The 25,182-nt window shown below is 34.8% G+C and overlaps 1 protein-coding gene across 4 annotated transcripts; it reads right to left on the bottom strand.

Annotated features, from left to right (window-relative positions):
* Positions 1-1,972: 1,972 nt before the first annotated feature.
* LOC115224460 (RNA-binding protein cabeza) lies at positions 1,973-25,020 on the bottom strand. 4 transcript variants are annotated; one of them, XM_029795362.2, is made up of 17 exons: positions 24,898-25,020; positions 19,386-19,422; positions 19,212-19,287; positions 18,710-18,851; positions 18,026-18,124; positions 15,984-16,304; positions 15,351-15,459; positions 11,354-11,391; positions 9,695-9,724; positions 9,057-9,163; positions 8,704-8,833; positions 8,036-8,113; positions 6,499-6,537; positions 5,503-5,605; positions 4,640-4,743; positions 3,408-3,759; positions 1,973-2,163 (listed from the first exon to the last, which is right to left on the bottom strand). In XM_029795362.2, the coding sequence occupies exons 1-17, from the start codon at positions 24,908-24,910 to the stop codon at positions 2,118-2,120; spliced, it is 1,824 nt and encodes a 607-aa protein (XP_029651222.1). In that variant the 5' UTR covers positions 24,911-25,020; the 3' UTR covers positions 1,973-2,117. The 4 variants fall into 4 exon arrangements, with proteins under 4 accessions (XP_029651222.1, XP_036369055.1, XP_036369056.1 ...); XM_036513162.1 differs by lacking the exon at positions 18,026-18,124; XM_036513163.1 differs by lacking the exon at positions 11,354-11,391 and having other exon boundaries at positions 24,898-25,016.
* Positions 25,021-25,182: the final 162 nt, after the last annotated feature.

The following is a 25,182-nucleotide window of genomic DNA, read 5'->3' as shown; positions in this document are numbered from 1 at the left end:
ATAATTTTTCGTGTGTCGATGGCGGCGGAGTTGGCGTCCATGGTCACACCTGCACGCTTCTCCCCTCCCTCGTGAAGCTGTTGGGAAGGGAGTGTAAGGAAATCAACGTCGTAAAGCGTTGTCAAGGAGACCAGCGTTCTTTTAGAACAACGACTTCATGGCTTGAAGACACCAAAACAGAAATGGCTAAGAAAGCCCGAATTGGCATCTATAAGGGAAGTAACTCTCTAAAAAATGCTTATATAGTTACTTCCCTTACAAACCCGAGCGATACTGCTAGTTAAGTTATGAAAATCCAGAAACGTTGGAGTCTACTTGGATTATATATATAATTTGTATGTGTGTGCGTGCGTATAAAAATATACATACGTCCGTCCGCCAGTCACTGTATCTCTCTATCGCCCAGCCTCTCCGATGTTGGTACACATTGCTATTCTCGATGCGCTTCCAATTCTTTCGTCATTGCACATTTCCACCCCCTTTTTTTTCATCCCAACTTAACTAAATCATCTTTCCACCGTTGTGGAGGGGGGGGGGTGTCTTCCAAGTGGCCTTTTCCCATCTCTAGGCCACTGCACGGGTCTACATGTTGTCTGTAAACTTTACCGTGTGCCCAGCCAGGGGAATTTCTTCTCGTTAGGTATCCTTTTATCACAGCAATCGCCCTGCTACCTTCCTCGATTATCTCGTCCCTAATATACTTTCACAATAACATTTCTCGTATGAGTTTTTCCCCATTGCCCTTTGTGTCATAGCATGGTGTTCCTCCCTCTTCGTGGTAGGCCTCGTCTCATTTGCGCTGAAGAGAACAGCAGTCGCCCATGCATACCAGTCCTTCTGCTCTACCCTTACCCAAAGGAAAAGCAAAGGGGCCGATACAGCTTCGCACCAGTGACGATGCAACTCATTTCATGTTGAGTGAACTGGAAGCAACGTGAAATAAAGTGTCTTGCTCAAGAACACAATACACAGCCTGATCGAGGAATCAAACCCACTACCTCACAGTCGTGAGCCCAATGCCTAAATCATCCTCTTGGACAGGTTACACTAAATACTTTCTACAGACCATCAGTACTTTGGACACCTATGTAATTCATACATGCGTGTTTAAACTAGACACGGGAATGGACGTGTAGTAACGTTTGCTTCTTAACCACATGGTTCCAGGTTCAGTCCCACTAAACGTATACCTCTCCCACCAATGTTTGATGGTTTGTTTAGTACTAAGGCTGATTCGTTTGACAAGAAAAAGTCTCTTCAAGACCACGCTCCAACACGGGTGCAGAGACTGATCACATTCAGATTTGATCACTTGTTTTTCTTCTGTAAGACTTTTGAGGAAGGTTTTCAGTATTACATTCTTGTCATAATAAATGTAATTAAAAAAAAAAAATTTGCCATCTTTTCTTTCTTAGCCAAATTTTTCTACTAAAAATATATCGATCCTTTTCAATAGACTTAAACATCAATGAATTTGACTAACAAGTGAATTAGAGAGGGCATAGAAATGGTTGTGAAAAAGTTAAATGTTATCCTTAATCTTCGTTGAAATACAAGTTATTTCAACTTTGAAAATGAGAAACCTGGTAAAATTAATTAGTTTGGAGCATAAATTGACATCAAATTTGGATTGACGGTTCTAATTTAGATCACTTCAAAGTAGGAAGCGCTCTCAGACAGGTTGGTAGCAAAAAGGCCAAATATACGAGGGGTGCTGAAAAGTTCCTGGTTTTGGGTAAATGAAAATATAGGGACCAGTAACCTCTTCCGTGCTGTTGCCGGCCCTGAGTTTTCTCCACTGTAGCTGCAGGCACATTTTTTTCGGTGCTTAAAATAAACAGTAATTTTATTGCCAATTCTTTAAGGTGTAAACAGGTTTTCAATTTAGAATGAGGCAAAGAGAAAACCAGATTATGTAACAAAGTAGATAAATAACAGAACACTAAAAACAACATGCTAAGACTACAAATAATAAGTTGAAGATATTTTAAAACTTTATTGAAGACATTATTATACTGAGAGAAGACAATGTGAGAGAGAGAAAAAGTTAAAATGATTTAAAATGAGGAATTGGTATTCTCTTTTACATCTGATGGGATGAGAAAGTAGAAAGAATTCTAAGGATATGGCCTTGGTCGTCTCTCAGATCTGCTGTCTTGGGGTCTGCAAAAAATACAAAGAAAAGAAATTATCAGTATTGTCATCATCTATGTTATTCATGGTGGTATGGGTTAGCTAATTCAACACAATAAGTAAAGTGAGATCACAACTGTAGCCTACACCAAGGTCACATAAGCAGCCCATTTAAGTACCTTTGAATTGCCAGGTGACATGCCGCACTAAAGACCTACAAAGTCAAGTAAAATCAAAATCAAAGGCAATTGTAGATTTGGCCGATGCCAGTGCTGCCTGACTAGCTCCTGTGCCAGTGGCATGTAAAATGCACCCACTACACCCTCAGAATGATTGGTGCTAGGGAGGGCATCCAATTGAAAAAAACCTTGCCTGGTCAGACTGAAGCCTGCAGCAGCCTATGGCTTGCCAACCCCCAGTCAAACTGTCCAACCCATGCCAACATGGCAAACAGACGTTAAACAATGAATAAAATCTGATATTTGAAACCCTATTGTCTTTTGGTGGGAGGACAGTAGGTACAGTGTATAATACTGTCCTAGACAAAAAAAAAAAGAACTAAAGCTGCTCTCAAATCCAAGTTGATTTGACAAACTCCAATTAAATGCATTGTCATCTGAGATTATTACATGACAGCATTGAAGCTAAGTTGTGATTACATCAAAACTTAAGAAAGAAATCCTACAATAGAAGACTAGTGGAACCAATATAATAGTAACAATCCTTTCCGATATAGGAACAAGGCTTGAAAATTTTCAAGTTCTTTTCTTTTGTAGGGGAAGTAGATTGCACTGACTTCAGTACTTGACTGTCATTTGTTCAATTTGACCCCAAATTGAACAAAAGGAATAGTCAACCTCAACAGAATTTGAACTGACCGGAAAGATAGAAGAAATACCAGTTGGGCAAAATACTATGTCAACCACGCAAGAACTTCAGCTCAGAACATAAGCGTTTTGCCCAATGTGCTAAAGGTCCTTACAACTAGAGTAATAAGATGAAACTAAAACCTACACAAACTGAGCAGCAGATGACCGATGAATTATGTGATGGTTGAAGTGTAGAAATAAATCCTACAAGCACTAATAATCTTTTATGATATAGACACAAGCTTGGAAATTTTTAGGGAGAGAGCTAGAAGCAGGTAGTTATTCTATTGATCCCCGCAAGAATATGAAAGGCAAAGTCAAACTTTCCACTCAAAGCATTACGTCTGGTGCTTAAATGATTTGTGAGCTTGCTTCCTTAATAACAAAGAAAAGAAAAAAACTTACCGGCCTCTGTCTTTTCCAAATCCACCACGTCCGCCTCTGTCACCAGGACCTCCACCACCACCGCCACCTCCGCGGTCACCGCCCATGCCACCGCCACCTCCTCTTGGTCCGCCGCGATCGCCTCCCATGCCACCGCCGCCGCCACGTGGGCCAACTCTGTAGCCACCTCTTCCACCACGGTCACCACCCATGCCGCCTCTTACTCCTCTGTCGCCCATTCCACCACGGATACCTCTGTCGCCCATGCCGCCACCTCCTCCACCACCGCGACCTCCGCCGCCGCCACCCATGCCTCCTCGGCCACCTCTGTCACCCATACCTCCACGAGGGCCACCACGACCTCGGAAACCACCTGAAATACAAAATAAAAGCCCATATTAGACAGCTAGCAAGCTGAGGTAGATGTATGGCAACCAAAGTCCCAACACAACTCTCGAAGTGGTAGTGCCACCTGTTTGTGACAAGGGATGTTAGCCTAAAGTGCTTGAGAAGGGAGAGAAAGCACTAGATTTACAGATCCATATTTAAACTAGTTAGTCAGAGATCCAAGAATTGTTTCTGTTGTACATGACTTAATTTTTCACAAAATGGAGTTAACTTCAAAATATCTTAAAATATTTACCATATCAGTATAAAATTTTTGTGGACAAAAAATACTACACACTTAAAAGTTATTAATACACACACACACAAATAGAATGAAAAGACCATCTCTATAAACATCTTACATTATTTACATGTGACGGATATTTGTCATCTTGTCTGTTAACACAACATTTCAGCCAATATACCCTCCAGCCCTCATCAGGTATATTGGGGAAATTAAGGTATTTTTCGGCATTAGTATTATTCAGGTCACTGCTTGGAATCGAACTCGGAATCTTGGGGTTAGTAGCTAGCACTCTTAACCACTACACCACACGCAAGTCTTTCATCAACATCTGTTGGAGGAATCAGAGCTGGTTACCAGTTTTCCATAACATATGACCTGGATCCCAACATACCCATTGAACAGGACACACCATTCTATTGCAGGCTTTAGCCATTTACAGCTGAGTGAACTCATCCAATCCAAGCCACAACATGCGATCATAAATGCAACCATCTAAGCACTGGGCCACGCACAATAAAACAGATATATAGAAACTTTATTAATGCTAGTCTACCTTCATTCCTTCTATTTCACACACACACACATCCCTATACACACTATAGAAACTGTATTAACTTACCAGGTCCACCAGGAGGACCACCAGGGCCAGAGCCCATTCCTTCCTTGGGAGCATTACATAAGTTGCAAGCATTTCTCCAGCCAAAGTTGTTATTACCGCAGGCTCTGGATGAACAAGAACAGAAAATACAGAAGACATGTATTGGCATGTACAAAGGCTGTTAATATAGCATCAATGTTGCTTTAATACCAGGAACAAACACATGCTTGACAGTGGGGTCAAGTACGAGGGTATGCATCACTGCACCTACTATTCGTCAAATTCTGCTCAGGCTGTTTCAGGCAAACCCCTGAGCAGGGTCCCTGTCAGTTCCCAACTCCATGACATACTTCCTCATCTACATTAGCCAATCAACATGAGCTGTCACACTAGCCAGATCCCCCAGAGAAGAGAACATGATATGCAGGAAATCAAGCAATGTAAACAGTCTAAGCTGACACTCCTAAATCATACAATTAACAAGACATCTCAGTTTCTGCAAAGAGTCCTGGTACAAAAGGAGTTCAGGTGGCTCCTAAGGACTCCAGACAGTAAGCAAATCTTGTAAGACAGGGAGGATTTAGGATTAGGCATTACATCATAAGGGGAGGTATACTTGGTAGAATCAGTTTGAGGGAGAGGGTAAAATAGCAAGAACAAAATGTTGTTACCACTCATTAAAAATTTGAATAAAATGAAACGATTAAACATGTCAAAATTAGTATTAATTTTTACTGTTACCTATACTGTGTATTGAAATACTTTACATCTATATGATTACAGGTAAATGTCAAATCTGACTTAGAAATGAACTAATTTACTGCATCAAGCCAAAACAAAAGAAAAACATCAAGATTTCACCAACGTAAAGGTAACAAACTTACGGATTAGGACAAGTCCAATCTCCTTGGCGTCCTCCGCCGCCGCCACCACCTCCTCGGTCACCTCCCATGCCACCACCACCACCTCCGCCACCGCCAAAGCCACCTACAAAGTTAATGAAAACATTACAGTAAATACAAGACTTGTCTACGTCAAGAAGAAACACATAAACTAAAGACAAGTGCAATAATGATTTATTTACATTGCTGACTACTCCATCTTCAATGAAAACCGATCCACCATTGACCCAACCCATTAGCATTTAAACCAGTCATCAGGCTCAATTGCCTACTAGTTTTTATGTTCAAACGAACCAGATCTGACCTCCAAACCTACTCTACAATGTCCTAAAATTAATCAATCACATCATCAACATCTTGAAACAATGTGAACAAATATTAACTTAAAGTAACCGGAATGCTAAAAGGACAACCTTCTACGCCAACCAGATCAGTGTGTTGTACCAGTTACCACAAAGCTGGTATTAACCATTAACACAGACATGGCTCCATGCTAAGTTTGCTCAACCACCAGAATGTGGTTTTGGGTTCAGTCTCACTGTACAGCAGATTGGGTTTGGTGTCGACTATTAGCTTGAAGCCAACCATGGTTTGTGAATGAATTTGATGGACAGAAACTATATGGAAGCCTTTCATATATGGGCGAATATACAATGACAGTGGGTGCTGGTTCGTTTACTTCCCCGTACCATAGTAGTTCGAGACCAACACAATAAGTACTTGACTTAAAAATAAAAGTACCGGAATTTGACCTATCCCTTGAAGGTGGTACCACAGGTGTTGGAATGGAGCAGAAAATTAATTTTAAAAAAAACTGCATTCTTATTAACATACTAAATTATACAATTAGAATTATCAAAAATAGAATTCTGCAGGAAGAGTGTCCCAAACTTGATGTGATCAGTAGGGGTGTAACAAGTCTATGAATAAAGCTTTCAAACCAAGAAGAATTAAACGAACAAAGTGAATCGAACTTACCTCTACCACCGCCGCCACCACGGCCTCCACCTCTGCCACCTTAAAAAATACAAAGAACATTTATTAGACATATTTATGAGAAATGTCAGAATTAGACAACTTAGATGTACAAATTTAAATGGAACTGGCAAGCCAGAGAACTGCACCAGGCTGCAGTCTATTTTGGATTGATTTCTACAGCTGGATGCCAGTCACTCCATAGAGTGCTGGATGTCTTTTAAATGTCACCACCAAGTATATTAAGAAATATTTGCTGTGAATCTCCGTTACCAACAGCAAACAGAGGTTAAGTATTAAAAAACACAGCAGCAAGCTGGTAGAAATGTCAGCACGCCAGGCTATTTTGTCTGTCTTTACATTGAGTTCAAGTTCTGCCGAAGTCAACTCTACCTTACATCCTTCTCGAGGTCAACAAATTTAAGTACCAGTTGCGTAGTGGGGTCAATGCAATTGACTGGCCCCCTCCCAAAATTTCGAATCTTGTGCCTACAGTAGAAAAGACTATATTGCAGTCTTAGAAGGGAAGTATGATATTTGTAGCTGCATCGTTGGTTCAGCTTTCTTGGACACGATTGAGGTGTTCTAGAATTGACCATCTAATAATTAACAGGTACACAAGATTATATTGCTCAACATGGTCATTCATTATGTAAGACAGTAAAATGATTTGGAGGTATTCAGTTGCTATTTCTAGCAAAGACAGAAGAACTCAAGATCAGTCTACACATGTATAGACCAACAATCTTGGATATGTATGGTATGTGTGTGCACATAAAGATCAAATGATCACAGAAATCTTCAAGTTACTATGTACCTATGTGTCTTCCAAAGACTTGCACCTCATTTGATATTACTAAATTCACAAACAATAACTTATATATTTCTTTTAAATAAGGATTTCTTAAAGCAAAGTTCCAATGGAACAGTTAAAATTAACTCTTTATGTATTTAATATTAACAGACAACTGTATTAGTCAAGTAGGACAATTAGAACTTCAATTTTAACCCTTTAGTATTTAAACCGGCCATATCCGGCCAAAATGTTCTATGTATTTTATGTTCAAACTAGTCAGATATGGTCATTCATATCTACCGTATTGTGTCATTTTAAAAATAAACAATTACATCATTGAAATCTCAAAGCCATGAAATGATGCAAGATTAATTTTACATGGTGTGAATACATAAGCTTTACATTTGACAGAATAATCTGAATGCTAAAGGGTTAAAGATCAAACAGTCCATGTCCACATTTCCATAGATCAGATGAAAGATTTTGAAGCAATTTTTCTATAACCAGATACCTGTCATCAACTCTTGTTGGTTTCCAAGGTGATATTTCCTTATTGTCAGACAGTTATCATGGACTGAAAGCAATCAACATCGCTCATATGTAACAGATGCTAATTTAGAACCATCACTAATATCAAAGCAAGGGTATACACAACTTTAAATCAAAGCCATTTTTTATCTCCCCCAAACACATTTGATAACATTCTGTCATTACTAAAACAGAGAACAGAAAAACAAAACAAACCTCTTCCTTCACGGCCACTAGACCAAGCTTTTCTCTGGGCCATTTCAACCTTAATTATTCTGCCCTGGAAATCTTTTTCTGAAAAATTTAGTGAGAAAACAGATTAGACAAACATAAAAAAAACACTTATCTTTAACAATTGAAGACAAATTAAATAATATTAGAATATTGATTTCTACAGACAGACAAAGTCCAATATATGAATTTTTAAAACTTGTGAGTCCCATCAACAGCTAAATTTAGGTCTGAACACTGAACCCAATTTAACAGCAACCAAAATTCATTCTCAAAGGATGTTATTGATTTTATGAAACCTAGATTTCATTTTAGTACTAAATATTTCTGGAATTTGAAAACAAAACCTGGGAAAGAGATAACTATCACACACCATCATTTGGGAATAAAGCCATTTAAATAAGTGTCAGACCTTAATAATGACACCTTTAGAAGGCGAAAATTTCTATTTTGAATCAGAATCCACCAAATAGACCAAGACATCTAAATGAGGGCAACTCCAGTATGACCAATGCCTAGACATATTGAATCCTAAAAACATTTTCGACTTCCAATCATTCACTTTAAAGTGTGACTTCTTTCACATTTAAAACTTTACAATAATTCTATGTTCCAGAGACTTCACGTACAGTATATTGAAATACTCAACTTACCATTAAACCAATTGATAGCTGCCTTTGCGCTTTCAGGGTCATCGTATGTCACAGTAGCCTCGCCTTTTCCGCGACCAGTCGCCTTGTCTTTGTAGATCCACACCTTTGGTTTGCTTGTTTTCTTATCAGTCTTAAGAAAGGAATTCACAAAAATAATTTAGTAACACTGTGCAACTCAAATTTCATTGAATTTTAGAAAAATTGGGGGGGGGGGCAACAATCTATGTAGAAGTAATTAATGATCTTGTATACCGAGAACAATTTTTCTAATTACAGAACCACAACACTTAGTGACTTGGACAAAAGGGTTCCGCCATCTTCCTTATACAAAATAAATTAATGCTTCAACTTACCTTAATGACACCAATGCTTCCAAAATGTTCAATTAGAGCATCTTCAGTGACCTCTTCATTTAGTCCACAAACGAACACTGTATCAGGCATTTCCATAATTGGTCCATCTACAATGAAATTACATTAGAAATTCAATATCTTATGGAGCAATTTTATTTTATCTAGTTTCAGCTCACGAATCCTGTAGACAGTTGGCATTGTAAACAATAATAGTGATACTTTGTATAGTGTTTATGTGTGTGTGCACGTATATGCATGCATGCACAGGTTCCGCAGACTCCAGTTTCTACAAGTATTGGTGTGTTCTTAGCTATGGTAGGAAGACCCTTGCTCAAGGTGCCACAAAGAAATCAAACCAGAGACTATTTTTGTGAAGTCAACTTCTTACACTTACCACCAATATTGTTAAAAATCAACTATAGGTATCCCATTACATTTCAAACTAACTTGAGGCTACATTTCATTAAACAGCCCAATTTCTTAGCAATAATGATCCAAATACTTTTGAACGTTCAACAGGTAGATAATTTGGGCCAGATATACCCCACAGTTAAAATGTTAATAACACCTAAACAATCGGTCATATAAATACTTAATCATATAAATGGAATTATTCAAAAAAAGCTACAGAAACTTACCTCCATAACCACTGCCACTGCCACCTCCGCCTGCATGAAGAAAAATTTAAAAAAGAAAGAAACTTTAGAAAATTAAAACATAAGAGAAAAATTGCCACATAAAACGAAAAAAAAAAAAAAATCAATAGAGGCCAATAAAACAATTCTTTTCCCCCATGAAACAAAAGTTTATTGAAATTAGACACATGAGGATCTCCGAGAAAGAAGGGATGGAGTAGAAGCCTAACAACCACTAAGTCAACATATATCAAATATGTTCAGGTACTAAGATGACTGTACAGTAAAACCAACATTTCAAGGATCTCATCACATTAGAGGCTAATAGTGATAATGACTGAGCATTAAAGGGTAAAGTACTTGGGTTCACTGCTTTAAAACCGTTTAGATTTCCCATCAATATGCAGCTTTGATTTCAACTCAACATACACAGTTGTACTGGAAAGTCATTAAACCACTTGGATATCTTTACTCAGCAACCAAGATTTCGAAATATAATTATGCAGATTAATATAGTGGAACTGGATTGAAATATTCAAAATGTTTGCAATCACCATATATTTTTAACCCTTGAATTAAAAAAAAAAATCTTTGTTTTGTTTTAAATAGAAAACCTAAGTTTTCAACAGAGAACCAATGAAACAGCGTTTCAATATTACTAATTAGCATGCATATATATACATGTGTGTGTGTGTGTGCATGCTGATTTATATATCTCAGTGGATTTTAAATATAGTTGGCTAGCAGAGAAATGTCACTAGTAATCAGGACCAATATAAAGACCTTGATCAATCCGAAATGGAAGGTGGCAATATAAAAAAAAAAAAATTACATCAGGTAAGTAAATTAAAATAAAAAAAAAAACAAAATCAATGGTGTGGAGTGGAAGAAAAATAATCACTAACTGTTGTCCATTCAACCAACTGTCTCAAAACCCTTTTTTGTGTGTGTGCGCACCTTTGGAACATTGTACATCAAGTGATTGGGTAGTAAGTACATTCTTGTACACAATACCAATGTCATTTCAACAGCCTTTTTTTTTTCTTTTTCATAATACCACTCACCTTATTTTAACCCATCAAATACACACAATGTTTTTCACCAAATTTTTTTGACATTTTCACATTTTTACAGACCATTTTGTTTGTAATATACCAAATGAACACCAGTTGTAGAGGTTTACCGATATGCACATTCCATTTTTTTTGTGTGTCTGTTTTAAACACAGCCGTATGCTCTAAAACATACCGAAATGGCTCAGCAGTGTACATCATTGATAGTAAGAATAACCAGATTCTAATTCACCATTATGTAAATTACCTTACAAACATTCTGGCTTTCATTGTAATTAGTCACAAAAGACTGATCTAATTTTCAAAACAACCATGAGTGTACATGTTGTCTATGGTATTTTTATCGTCGTAGTTAAATGCCCAAATAATCAAATACATATATACACACAATACCATTAACAGTTTTGAAGAATTCTGAATGTCATGGATTGTTGTGAAATCAAAGACGTTATGCAATTTCTCAGTGGGGGTGTTTGCTTGTTGACTTGTCCGAATGTGTGTGTATGTGAGCAAGTGTGGAAGTTGAGTGTGTGTGAAATACCGAGGATAAGAAAAGAGGAGGCTGTAACAGCCTTAACCAGTCACTTACCACCACCATAACTTTTGTTGAAGCCTCCTCTGCCACCGCTGAAATACATTAGGAAAGTTCAGTAATAACAGTCCATCCTACAGATGGAATGCTCTACTGACAAGGCCAAGATTTCTCTTCACCCGGTCATTTTTCACCATTTCCAAGCAGCTCAAATGCAGGACATTTCTAAGACACGCTAAGGCTGTTGTTGCAAAACTGTAAATTGTTTTTTTTTTAATACTTTTTTTTTTTTAACCCCGTGTGGGCAAACACCATTTCAAAAAAAAAATAAATAATAATCATGAACAATTTCATAGCTGTTAACCCTTTTACAGTCATCTGATTTAGTTTACACTAAATAGGGGCACATTTAAATTTTTCAAACCATTTCAACCACGGAAAAAAAAAATAAACCAATTAAAAACACCAAAACATATACATATAGACATGTATATATATATTCATCTAGAACTTTTGAATTCACCTTTTAATATATCTTTCGTTGGCTAATAAGCAAACCACCTGAGGAAAGAATATATATATACATACATATATGTATATATAACAATATACCAGAAACCTCTTGGTGTAGATGGATTCAATGGGCTACTCATTACAAAGTCATGCTGTAGTAGCTGAGACACGTCATAAGCAACACAAGCTAATGTTTTGCATTAGAGACACACCATAGAGACAGCAGTTGGGACAACAACTTTCTGGTTGGTTGATTGGTACTAATTTGTTTTGTTGTTTTACCTTTTTCTTTTTTTTGTCTTAAATACAACTTTACTTATCAAAATGGATGATTGAAAAAGAAAAAACGTTTTCAGAGATTTAAAAATGTTTTGAAGAAAAAAATGTTTTTTTAAAAAACTCATTCATATATATTTATATATATAACATATATATATCTCTATATACAAGACTTCTATTTGTGTACCAGCATGGCCTAACTATATACCAAGATAGGTTTTTCTGTAATGTATGCAGACACTGTTGAACACCAAAACCACAAGAGAAGGAACAGGGCAGGGGAAAGCATTAAGCTGATATTTTAGGGGGTCAGCATGGACTGGGTTTTGTTTCACTTGCTTTCTTACAGGTTAAAACATTTGCTCAAAAGTTAAAGAAAAATCATTGTATTTTTCCTGTAACTTTTGTTTGCTTTTAGAGCAGCACTTCAGTATATAAGGATTTTAAAGCATTATATTGGTCTTTATATTTTGATTTTATTTTGCAACACATTAGTGTCTCGAAACTGACCTTCAATGTGACCTGTCAGAAATAGATGACTTTAAAAAAAAAAGAAAGTTTGCATTATTTTTCATCATCAAAACAAACATTATTATACAAGGCGGCCACAATTACAAGAGAAAAAAATGAGGGTGAAAACAGCTATTTGCATACAATCTTTTTTTTTTTTTTTTAAGACGATTGAGGAATGGTAAATGGTAAACCTTGGAAACTATAAAAATATGCCCACAAAGTACCCTTTATATGTATTCTACCAAAATCTAAAGAATTTAGTAGAGTACACATACTCCCAATTTTCAATTTATACTAAAAGCACACTTAGAAAAAAAAAAAATTCTTTTAAATAAGCCCATACACATGTATATCACACACACACACACACACAATATTAATAAGACCAGTTTTGCTATTTCTGAACAGATGTATATGTTAAGAAAAAAAAAAAGGTGGGGTAAATGAAATGACATTGGGACCAGAAAAATTATATATACTGAATGTATCAATCTGTACAAAATTTTAATTTTAATCAGGTCATCAATACCAACAACTGAAACTCATTCACTCATTCAGTTCTGCAAATTTTTCTGGTCCCCAAAAACACTAAATACTTAAGCAAGAGAATTAAATATTAAAAGGAAAAATATGTCATGTAATAAATTAATAATTTCACTTAATTTACTGAAAGTACACTAATAATTTTTTTTTACACTAGGGGAGGAAAATAGAAATGGTGCAGAACCTTAAGTTTCGGTTTGGGAAAATCTGAAGGAAAAAATACACCAAGTAACCAATAAATATGATGGGAGAAATAATGGGATAGGTTTATCCATTGCAGGATTCAGTGAAGCCAAGTTGTGGATCTCATGATTGCATTGGTGCAACAATAGCTTGTAATGGAACCAGTTTTCATATTTATGGGAAAATATGTATAGATAATGATTTCTTTGAAAATGAGAAAAAAATTTTTCTTAAAAAAATCCAAATCCTATATTACTTTTAAAGATTCCAACACATTCCAATACTACAACAGTAGCTGTTTCTTTCTTGTTTTTTAAATTCAACTTTTAATATCAGACGCACCTCAAAATCTCTCCAGTAATATCAGTTAATTGGAGTCATTTAAGTCACCTGACAAATAAACCTGCAACCAGTGATTTGAAGCAATGGAATACAATGAGAATGTGTTTTATTTACAATACTCATACAGTGGAACTGAACACAATCCAGATAACTAAGAGTTCAGGTACCAATATCATATGTCACAATACAAACATTCCAGTCTTTCATTCATATATATACATATGTATACACACACACACACACACACACACACACACACACACACACACACCATGGCATAACTTAACAGTTAGTTGCTAAGCTGTAGAGAAAGCGTATGTGCACACCTTACTGGACTGTTTATAAACACATTTCATAAAACCTTTTGAGCACACCCAACAATTCTTATAATTTTCCATTAATTTTTGATTATGACCATCATAACTAGTTTTTGAAAATGCAAGTTTGATGAAAAAACTACTTGAGAAACCAAGTTTCTTGCAATTAAACAAAGCCAGGAGACAAATTTTACACCCTCAGTTTGGATATGATGCAAACAATGGCAATCGCTGCAACAGGTTCGACTATCCTTGGTGATACGGGCTGATAAAATGTAAACAGCTTGTTACTGCAGGAACGGATTTGAAAACTAAATGGCAAAGGAGATTCTAAGAATTTCCATTATAGATTAATATATCACCCTAAGTGAACTAAGCATCTGACCAAAAGAGACAAACTGTAGGATTTTGAAATAAGAAGCATGGCAAAGATGTATTCAGCCAAAACATTCAAACTCATTACCATCACATCCTAAATAATGAAAGAACTGAAGCTACCAATTTAGATTGTTAAAGCTTGAAACAATTTAAGAAAATCATATAAGCTTTTCAATTTCTGTAATTCATATTCAAAGAAATATACCACCAACTTTCATGGAGTGATAATCCAGCAGACCAACAAATAGTCTTATCCATATTCTCAGAATATTGCATGCAAAAACAGCCTAGAGACAAGGCAAAATATATCAACCAAGTGTACCAGAGTATTTCATGTATGTTAAAAAAATTGTCTTTTGAAAAAAAAAAAAAATTTTTTTTTTTATTGTTTTGATGAAACTTCAGAATTTTTTGTTTTCTTCCCCCATATATGAGTCTTTTTTGAGTCCTTGAATGCACCAAAAAGAATTTGCGCAAAAGTAAAAACAAAATAAAAAATTATTTTACAACTTTTCCCTGGAATGCTCGTGTCCTTTTTTTTTGTAAATGCTGACCAAGTGAAACACTTCCACCCACTCATCCATACCATGTTTTCCCTACTGTACAGCTTTCAATTTCATAACAATAAATGAGTTGGGACCAATGGAGAACAGTTTCATGATGATATTGCAGTGGGAAGGTAACCTTGAGAATTTACACAAGCCAAAAGGTCATAGTCGATTAAACGTAACAGTCACCGAAATGTGACAAAGGTGTTGTAAAAGAATTTGCACGCAACATTGTCTTACCAATATCAACAGAGGAGAGAGCACCATTAAGAAAATGTTACCGACAAGTTGTTTATGGGAGGGAAACATGTCCGTTGGAACCAACAACTTGACTCCTCTTACTGTCCAAGATTTCTTTAGAAAACACATTTTAAAGGAAATTAAGTCACATGTACCAAGATGAGAGTTTTAGGGGGGAAATAGAAAAATTAAGCTCACCCATAGCCTGAATTGCCACTTCCTCTGTCACTACTGTTGCCACGATCTCCGCGCTCACCACGGTCGCCACTGCCACTACGATCTCCACCACGACTACTACTGCGATTGTCTGAAAAAGAAAATCATGAACTGATGGTTACAACTGTGCACAGGTTAATATTACTAACCAAACCTTAACACTCAATAGAATATGGATTCAGATATAGAGAAATGTAGAAAAACTAAATACACATTTGTATCTCACCTTTAATAAATCTACATAAGAATGCCCTGTAACTTATAGATACCAAGAGATATATATATATATAGGAAAACTACAATATGAGAGTATGTTTATAGCCCAATTGAGAAAAATGCATAATTATTGATCTGCATCCCAAAGAGGTTTTAGGTAAATCAAAAATATTGTGATTTTTATGCCCCCGCCCCTTTATTACAGAAATATATTAAAAGAGTTAAAAACGGTACAAATGTATCACTGAAGATTCTTCCATCATGGTAATTTTCTCAAAATAATTACTAAACAATATAAATACATTCAATGTTGAAACCCACATTCAATTTCAAGTCCTTAAATTTTATTTTGCTAATTTTCAACAAGAAAAACGACAGCTGATCTACTTAGCCACTTACCGCCATAATTTTTGGGAGGAGGAGGGCCGCCATAGCCACCAGATGGTGCCTGTGGGGGAGGTTGCTGAGGAGCACCTCCGTAGCCACCTTGTTGGTTGTAGTCACCATAGCTATGTTGCTGATTTCCATAATTGCTTTGTGGCTGGGCTGGCTGTTGACCATAGGAATTCTGTTGACCATAACCAGTCTGTTGCTGCTGCTGTGGAGGAGGAGCACTGTAGCTACTGTTCTGCTGACCATAACTTTGCTGACTGTAGCCCCCATTTCCACCGCCACTGCCACTACTGCTTGAAGCAGGAGGTTGTGCAGCCTGACCATAACCTGTCAGTTTAAATAGCAAAACATTATGCTTTCATTTATTAAAAGGACATATGAAAATCCACTTTTACCTAAAACTATCAGATATGCTTTTTAAAAATGTAGTAAAACTTGTCAACTGAAAAAAAAAAAAAGTTATAAATGTCAAGTAAAAAAAAGTTGTCAAGTGAAACAAATATATTAAATCAGCAGAATAAAATGTATTTTAAAAACCAAATGTTCCAGTATCAAGTCTCAAAAATACAGAAATTTAATAATTCTAAATATGATTATTTGTGTATTAGATGCCAAACTATTCCTCACAAAAGACACAAAACTTTCAATTCTTGGAAAAGCATGCTGAGGTTTTTTTGAGAGAAATTATGAAGACATTTTCCTGTTAACTCAAAAGACAGGAAACAATGTTTATTTTGCACTCAAACATGAAATATTACACAAATTTGAATGGTTTCTTTGAGCAAAATTATCACCTAAAATATAATTGACTGAAGTGGAATCCAATTGCTGTTTCAGCTGTGTATATTAATTTGGCCAGCTTTTGAGCAAAAATTGTTGGCGGATTTCTAAATCAAAACAGATTTTGAGACCAGTCAAAATGCCTAAGAGATACTCATCACTGAAAGGGAGCAAATCAAGTCAAAATACTTGTGTCAGATGACCCAATGACAAATTTCTGAGCAAGCAGAGTCTTAGAAAGTTTCTCAAAACATGAGCACTGTTCTACACTTGTATAAACATTATACAAATTGCTAAGTTACGGAATATAGTCACACTTAAATGATACAGAACTTGTACTGTGGTTATCTGTGAACTAAGACATCTATCTTGTTAATTTGTTAATATTTGAGATAATAGTTAATTGTTACTACAGAGAAAACAGAATTTATAAAATTACACTTCACTGTTGTTAATTCAAGTCAAACACATCTTTTAACTGCACAGTTGCTGGACTAGCACCTGGGGCAGACAACCCCGTGATGAAAAATTTATAGCCAAATGTTCAGAGCTGACACTATTTCCTCCATATTGACTCAAAATTTTTCATGACAGTTACTATAATGACACCCACCTACATTCCCAAAAGCAGTAATTCTTACTGTCTCCCCAATACTAGCTTAATATACCACTATATAGTATACACTGACAGTATCCATAACAACAAAGTTGAAATCAGCTCTGTTCAGTAAACAGTAACATGTGACTACAACACTAATACTGTTTATTTCTACAAGAATTCTTAAGCATTCAGATTACTATCAAATGAGATGCTTATTCATTCATATGTATTTCATGAAAATTTTATTGTAAGGAAAAGGTATGGAGGGGGTGCTCTCTTTGATGCCCAATGGTGGCAAAGGTTGGGTTATACATAAACTAGTCATGGAAACCAATAAACTTTTAGAACTGGTTTCAATTAGCTCTAAATGGTGACCCAGAGCATTGTTCCAATAAGGTTTCATATAAACTGTGACAACATCCTTGTACACAATAGCAGCAACTTCAACATTTCAATGAATTATCAGCTGTATAGAAGATCTACATCCTAAGTCATATCTATGGCAGGAGGCTACATTAAAAATTGTTAAAAAAAGGTTTTTAAGACCAAAATTTATTCATGCACGTTTAAAACTTCAAGAAGAAAAAACGAAAAGAAAAGGGAATGGCTGTACTGGGAGACACCATTTATAATCATGGAAAATATCCTAGAAGCAATCTGTGGTTACCTTGCTGAGAATAGGAAGATTGTTGGCCGTAGGCGGAACCATCCGAGCTCTGACCATATGTCTGGCCATATTGACCATAAGACTGTTGAGCTGGCTGGCCTGAAAGAGATTAGTAGCAAAACTGTGAGTTCCTGCTCTGCTTGATGCCTCCCATTTCTCCCCCCAAAAAATTAAAAACAAAACTATTTGATATATATATCTATATATATATATAAACAATAAGCATCTCTTTTGAAGTTTAACAAAATAAGTGACAACTGTGTTAATACTAACAGGATGAAGGGCAAGCATATAGGAAAAGCCAATGTACAAATACGAAGAGAAATTGCATTAGAAATTTTTAACAAATAATGCTTGTGTAGACAATATACACCGTTAAATGTACAATAATGGGATACAAGAACAGTAAATTATGGCAGTTAGTCAAAAAGTTTATGCAGTCAATTAAGTTAAATTTATTACATTTAAATTTATGAGAAAAGTAAGTATATAAACATTCCAGTGATATAAAAGGGGGGAAAAAAAGCAAGCAGTGTAAAGTATTATTAGCTTTAGATCGCAAGTTCAAATAAGAGGGGGAAAAAAAATTCAAAATATTTGGAAATAAGTCACATATATAATTTTAAGTAGTAAAAGGCAGGGAGATGTGCTTTTTAAATAAATTCCAAATAAAAACCAACTAACCTGACTGGCTGTATACAGTCTGTCCATATGCTGTTTGACCATAACCAGGCTGTTGAGCATAAGATGAAGGGACCGCAGCTTGGGGTGCTGCCGTAGATGGACTATAGGACAACTGGTCATAACTGTAAGTCTGACCATATCCCTGAAGAAAAGCAAGAAATAGAATATTCATTACAAAAGAAAACTTTTTATCACTACTTTATAGTCTGCAACTATTATTTAGCTAAAACTGTTCTATTACATGTATAGTCATTATTCATGCTAAAATGTGAAGAACTCTAGAAAAAAATAATCGTGTAGAGAGAATTAAGTAATGTTCTGGATAATAAATTCTAATTAATAGTAATCTAGTACATTTAGCTGTTATTTTTATTTTCACCCTTGACAGATATAAAAATACTGGCCAGAATATACAAGGATGAAATGTTGAGGAAAACTTGAAAAAAATGGGCCCAAGTTAAGCTGTGTACAGCTTGAACAAGCCAGAAAATTAAGGACTCACCTGTTGGCTGTAAGTAGCCGGCTGGTAAGAGCTACTGTCTCCGGCAGCAGTGCCGCCATAGGCATTGTAGCTGTAGCTGTGAAGGAAAACAAAGACAGTTATTCAAAAATATGACGCAAAATTTCATAGAAATAAATCGAAAACGAAATTATTTCAACTATTTTGTTAACTTACCCAGCTTGGCCACCACTGGCACCTGAATAATTATATTCTGAAAATATAAATATAAGTCTTAATTAGAGTTCTCAAAACAATAGATTATGCACACATCAGTCACAAAACCAAACTCTTCTCTATACCCAAATAACACTTGATGGAATTCAACCAATCTGAATACTCATTCCAGTACATATCTAATGTTGGCTAAACTGCAGCTCTCAAAATTCACTGCCTCCCAAGATATTTTTTTCTGTGATTTTTACTCTGGAACAATTTTAACATTCTATCAGGCAAATTTTACAGAGTTACAAAAATGAACCATCAAGAAGCAAACATTAATAAATCTACTTTGAGAAGTTTATTTCTTATAAGAAATACATGTCATTATGTTGTTATTTTTAAAAATAGATCTCATATTCGAAATGTATGTGGGTCACCAATTCGATGAGCAATATATTATGTACATCACAATGAGTTAAGATACACACATACTCCATTTGAGAAACTGAGAAAGAAAAACGTTGATCTTATTGAAATCAACACCCATATTCAGAAATTATGCACTGAATAATGTGATATTATATCCAGAAGCAAAACAGGATCATAGAACACCTTTGAGCATAGATTTGCTTGATGAAGATTAACCAAAAATTAAACCAGTGAAAAAAAATATATAGGAGGAAGACTATGAAACCTACACCCCAAAATTTTAAAATAACCACCTGTTTCCAAAAGTTTTTTTATGTAATTAACGTGTGAAAGACTAGCTGTGCAGATACATGTTTAATATATATTTTTTAACTTATTCGTATGTATCAACATCGTTGAGACGTAATGCTTTCTTTATAGAATGTTAAATTATGTACACCTGTACAATATATTCTCTATAAATACCTCATATATAGAAAATTACACTAGTCTCTGTTCGCACGTCTAAATAAGGTTGTTATTTTTTTTTTTTTTGCTTCAATATCAGCAATTAAGCATTTCGTTCTAAATTATTTCCATTCATAATATCACATAATGAATTGAAATAATTTCATAAACAAACCAATACCTTTTTTTGCAAATAATAGATTGAGAACCCTCCAAAATAATTTATATCTTGTTTACCTACGAATTTGTAAAATAAGGTTTATTCTCAACACAAATACGCTACTCTCCAGAAGGCCTAGTGCATACCAAAGTGCCTCCAACCTGTTTTAGATCAAAGCATTGCAATTTTTAACTGATTATGAACCCTTAATCATTTACAAATAAATGAATATTACAAATAAAGTTCACATCAAACTGGGTCTCATACATAGGAACCAGTCAAATCGTAACCAACGACGAAGAGATCACTAAAAAAAAAATAGACAGTCGCTGTGTGGCTTGCATCGTTGAATCGTATACTGTTGACCTTAATCTCAAAGCAAAAATCGTTAACATTTTAAAAAAAGATACTTTTTTCCACTCGGCCGCGCGCCCAGACATTCATCTCGCACCATAGCAACTAATAAATCAAACGTTCCCGTTTCAAACTCCACCAACCACTTTTATAAAAGAGCACGTGTGTCTTCCTTTCACACACACAAAGGACATTTAATCCATCTAAGATACAACTATATACTCTTTCTTAATATTAAAGGCGATAATATGAAAAATGCAAACTATAGATATATTTTGATTCGAAATTTCAAAATTTAAGATTCACGGCTTCAAATTTCATTGAGAAATGAAATTGTAAATAATTTAAAAGAACATTCGAGGAAGGAAAACGGAAAATAGAAGCAAGATGAAATAGCAAGCACGTGCCCTATTACATCATAAAATTACGTTCACGAATCTTCTTAAACTATAAGATTAAATTTTTGACGACCAAATGTAAATTTCTTCACCATTTGATCATTACGAACGATTAAGAAATTAGATTAAATTTTATTTAGAGTTTGTGTACACGTCCTTTAGCTTCGCCACTAATAAAGACAGACCAATGCGTCTTTCTCTCAACATGGTGCTAAAAATAAATTTCAGGTTACAAAGGCATAAAAATATATGAACAAAACAGAAAATGAGGAACACACATTTCCAAAAACTTATATACTTTATTTAAAAATAAAAATTTGCTTTAAAAGTCATAAAAATCCGTTAGGATATCAAAAATTATGTAACGTCTAGATTTTAGAGTTAGAGCTGCTATGAAGAGAAATGAATATTTCATTTTCCTCTTCCTATCTAAGTAAGCCACAACCATACACTGTTGCCTTCTTATATAACATCTTATGGGAGGTTTCCCTTATTTTTAAACATCTATGAATGACCATCGTTATTACGGAACGTAGACTTTGTATTTCTATTTAATCCAATGTTTATTATATATTTACAAATTATATATGTAGGCCAGAAAGAGAAAAAATGAAGCGAGAGACATCTGGTAAATATTTGAGAGAGAAGCCCGCCATTAGTGACTACTGTGTCATGACACAAGAGTTGCTGCTTCTCCTCCTCCTCCTAACATACACGCATACAATAAACGTTGTATACACACGCACAGGCTTGACATACATACAAGACATGATGCGTGTGTGTGTGTGAGTGTATACACACAAATACATTCATAAGACGAAAGCATTTTTTTTTGAAAACCAGTGTAGGAAACTACAAACCAAAAATCGCCCTAAAAATCAAATCCTACCATTTCTAAACATTGAAAACACATTGGATAACAATGCTCCACACATACTAAGTCTAATATATATATATATATTAAAAAAAAAAAGGATGCGATATGTATAGATGATACATATCGCATCTAAGCACATTTGAATTTAACTACCACCACACGCATACAAGAAATTGTGCGCGAGATAAAGGCGAGCCTCTTATTACAAGGAGTGTTCAGAAATAGTAAGCTAAAATTCATATCCTGGTTTAAAACTGTAAGAAGACACTGGATAAAGCAGTCTTTGATATATATTAGCTAAATCTGATCAAAACAAAAAGCTCTATCTATCCTATATCTCTCGGTTTTAGAGAAGATTTGAGATCAACCACCACTACTAATTTTAATCACTGTTTTTATTCATTATCAATGAGGTGGGGGAAATTATTTTCACTCTTGAGGATAGACATCTTAGCGCTTCTTCATTGAATTTTTGCGGTATTTAGAAGTCTCCTTGTGGGTTTTTTTACCTGGGGAAATTTAATACATTTATTTATTTATTACAATTTCTTTGGGTAAATTTATTTTATTTTATTTATTCGGAACAGTATGGGCGTGTACACACAAAAACATATATGTACATGTTTGGTAAGAACAAACAAACACGGCAAATAAAAATCAAGGAATATTTTCAAACAGCAAAAAGCTACTCAAAGGACGAGGAGCGGTTCGTGTAACGGTCCTTATCGAAATGTGGCGAATGTATTTGTAGTTTGCAGGATATTAAGGGAGCCGCCACATGCGTGTCGACCTATGTATCCACACACACACACACACACATATATACAAATAAATATCTGTAAGTACCTCATTTCTTCTAATATAAAATACCTGTACATCATCTCCAAACCTTCCAATATATATATATGTATCCACACACACACATATATATATATATATATTGGAAGGTTTGGAGATGATGTACAGGTATTTTATATTAGAAGAAATGAGGTACTCAGAAAGTCGGATGGTTTTATATTTACAGATATTTATTTGTATATTACATTTTTTATACATCATATACCTTAGATCATGTATTATAGAGCTTTCTACCCATTCTAGTGGGGTTTTCAAATCAAACTAAGTATATATATATATATATATATATATATATATATATGTAGGTCCCTGGTTGAGTAGGGGTTAACCACAGTAAATAAGGTACTCAATACATAGCAGAGTGAAGTAATTTATTTTGCAGAAGGAGCTTCTACAGGACTAGAACTGTTTCATTCAGATGAAATCTTCAGCCAGCTTCCTTAAGATTTCATCTGAATGAAACAGTTCTAGTCCTGTAGAAGCTCCTTCTGCAAAATAAATTATATATATAGATAATAAACTCGTTATTGGTGGGATCAACTGTATCTCATCTAGCAATAGATAAATATATATATTAGATATAATATACACACAGGATTTTATTATCATGCCTCTGTAAATACAATAGTTGGTTGGACAAAATTGTATAATGCCATGCAATATATCTAAGCAATCCATTCACACACACATTATACATATATATGTATGTATATATATATACATATACATATGTATGTATATATATATACATATACATATGTATGTATATATATATACATATACATATGTATGTATATATATATACATATACATATGTATGTATATATATATACATATACATATGTATGTATATATATATATATACATATACATATGTATGTATATATATATATATATACATATAATGTATATATATATATATACAATACATATTATGTATTATATATATATACATATACATATTATGTATATATATATATACATATACATATTATGTATATATATATATATACATATACATATTATGTATATATATATACATATACATATAATGTATGTATATATATACATATACACATACATATACATATAATGTATGTATATATATATATATATATATACACATTATACATATACATATAATGTATGTATATATATATATATACACATTATACATATACATATAATGTATGTATATATATATATATACACATTATACATATACATATAATGTATGTATATATATATATACACATTATACATATACATATAATGTATGTATATATATATATATAATCAGTGTGTATGAGAAAATGTCTAAGTTCATATGTACTATTGCATTCTTTGGATGGATTTTTGTTGAGGCCAGACATTCAATCTACTAATATATATCTAGCTTGCATCATCATATATATAGAAAATAGAAATCCGTTTGCAAACTTAAGAGATTTCTAGCTCTTTTTTTTTGCGCGTTCAATCAGGAGAGGAGACAGAAATAGACATAAAAAAACCTCAGACACAGAAAAAAAAGAGAGAAGAAGCCAGGAGGAGGAGATGTTGTATTGAGCAATCTCTTCTGTTTGGTTATACACAACCCTTTATTAGACATGTGGCGTTGAAATTAAGGCTGTGTATTGTTCGTAAGGTCGAAATAAAATGGGAAATAATGCAATGAATTCGAAAGCAGCCCCTTTAGGTTGAAGCTGGTAACGATAAATTGTTAAAGGAGGGAAAAAAAAAAATTTTTTTTTTTTTTTTCAAATTGTCAGCCATTTTTCCGCCACACTTCTTTGTCGTTTCGCATGGAACGAAGCCGGAAGATGGGTGAAACTAAATCGCTAAATTCTACACGGTTTCCCCGATATCAAGAGACGAAAATGAGTGGGAAACGTAGCTCGAACATCGAGTCAGCTTTCCACGTAGCTTTAACCGACATTACGATCGAAGAAATTCCGTTTTAAATGGAACAAAAGTCGCCGAAGGAAACAAACCGATTCTACTTACGTGGTTCAGCCATGTTGGTATGGTTGTCTGGTTTGCGACTGCGCAGTAAGCTTAAAGCAGTGGCAAGTGGAGTTATAGTGTGAGGATGACTAAGAGACGAAGGAGCAGAGCCCGATTGATGACGTAGGTCTCCACCTCTCGCACTGTACAAACGTTTTTCATTGGTTGCTTTTTGAACATTAGCTATGCTCCCTCTCTGCTTCTCTTGCCATTCTCTCTCACTCTTTCTATCTCTCTCTCACTCTTTCTATCCCTCTCTCTAGTTATATATACAGAGAAAGATAG

Source organism: Octopus sinensis, linkage group LG25, assembly GCF_006345805.1.
Source record: "Octopus sinensis linkage group LG25, ASM634580v1, whole genome shotgun sequence".
Classification (NCBI taxonomy): Eukaryota; Metazoa; Mollusca; class Cephalopoda; order Octopoda; family Octopodidae; genus Octopus; species Octopus sinensis.
This window is presented reverse-complemented; position numbering and strand designations above follow the sequence as displayed.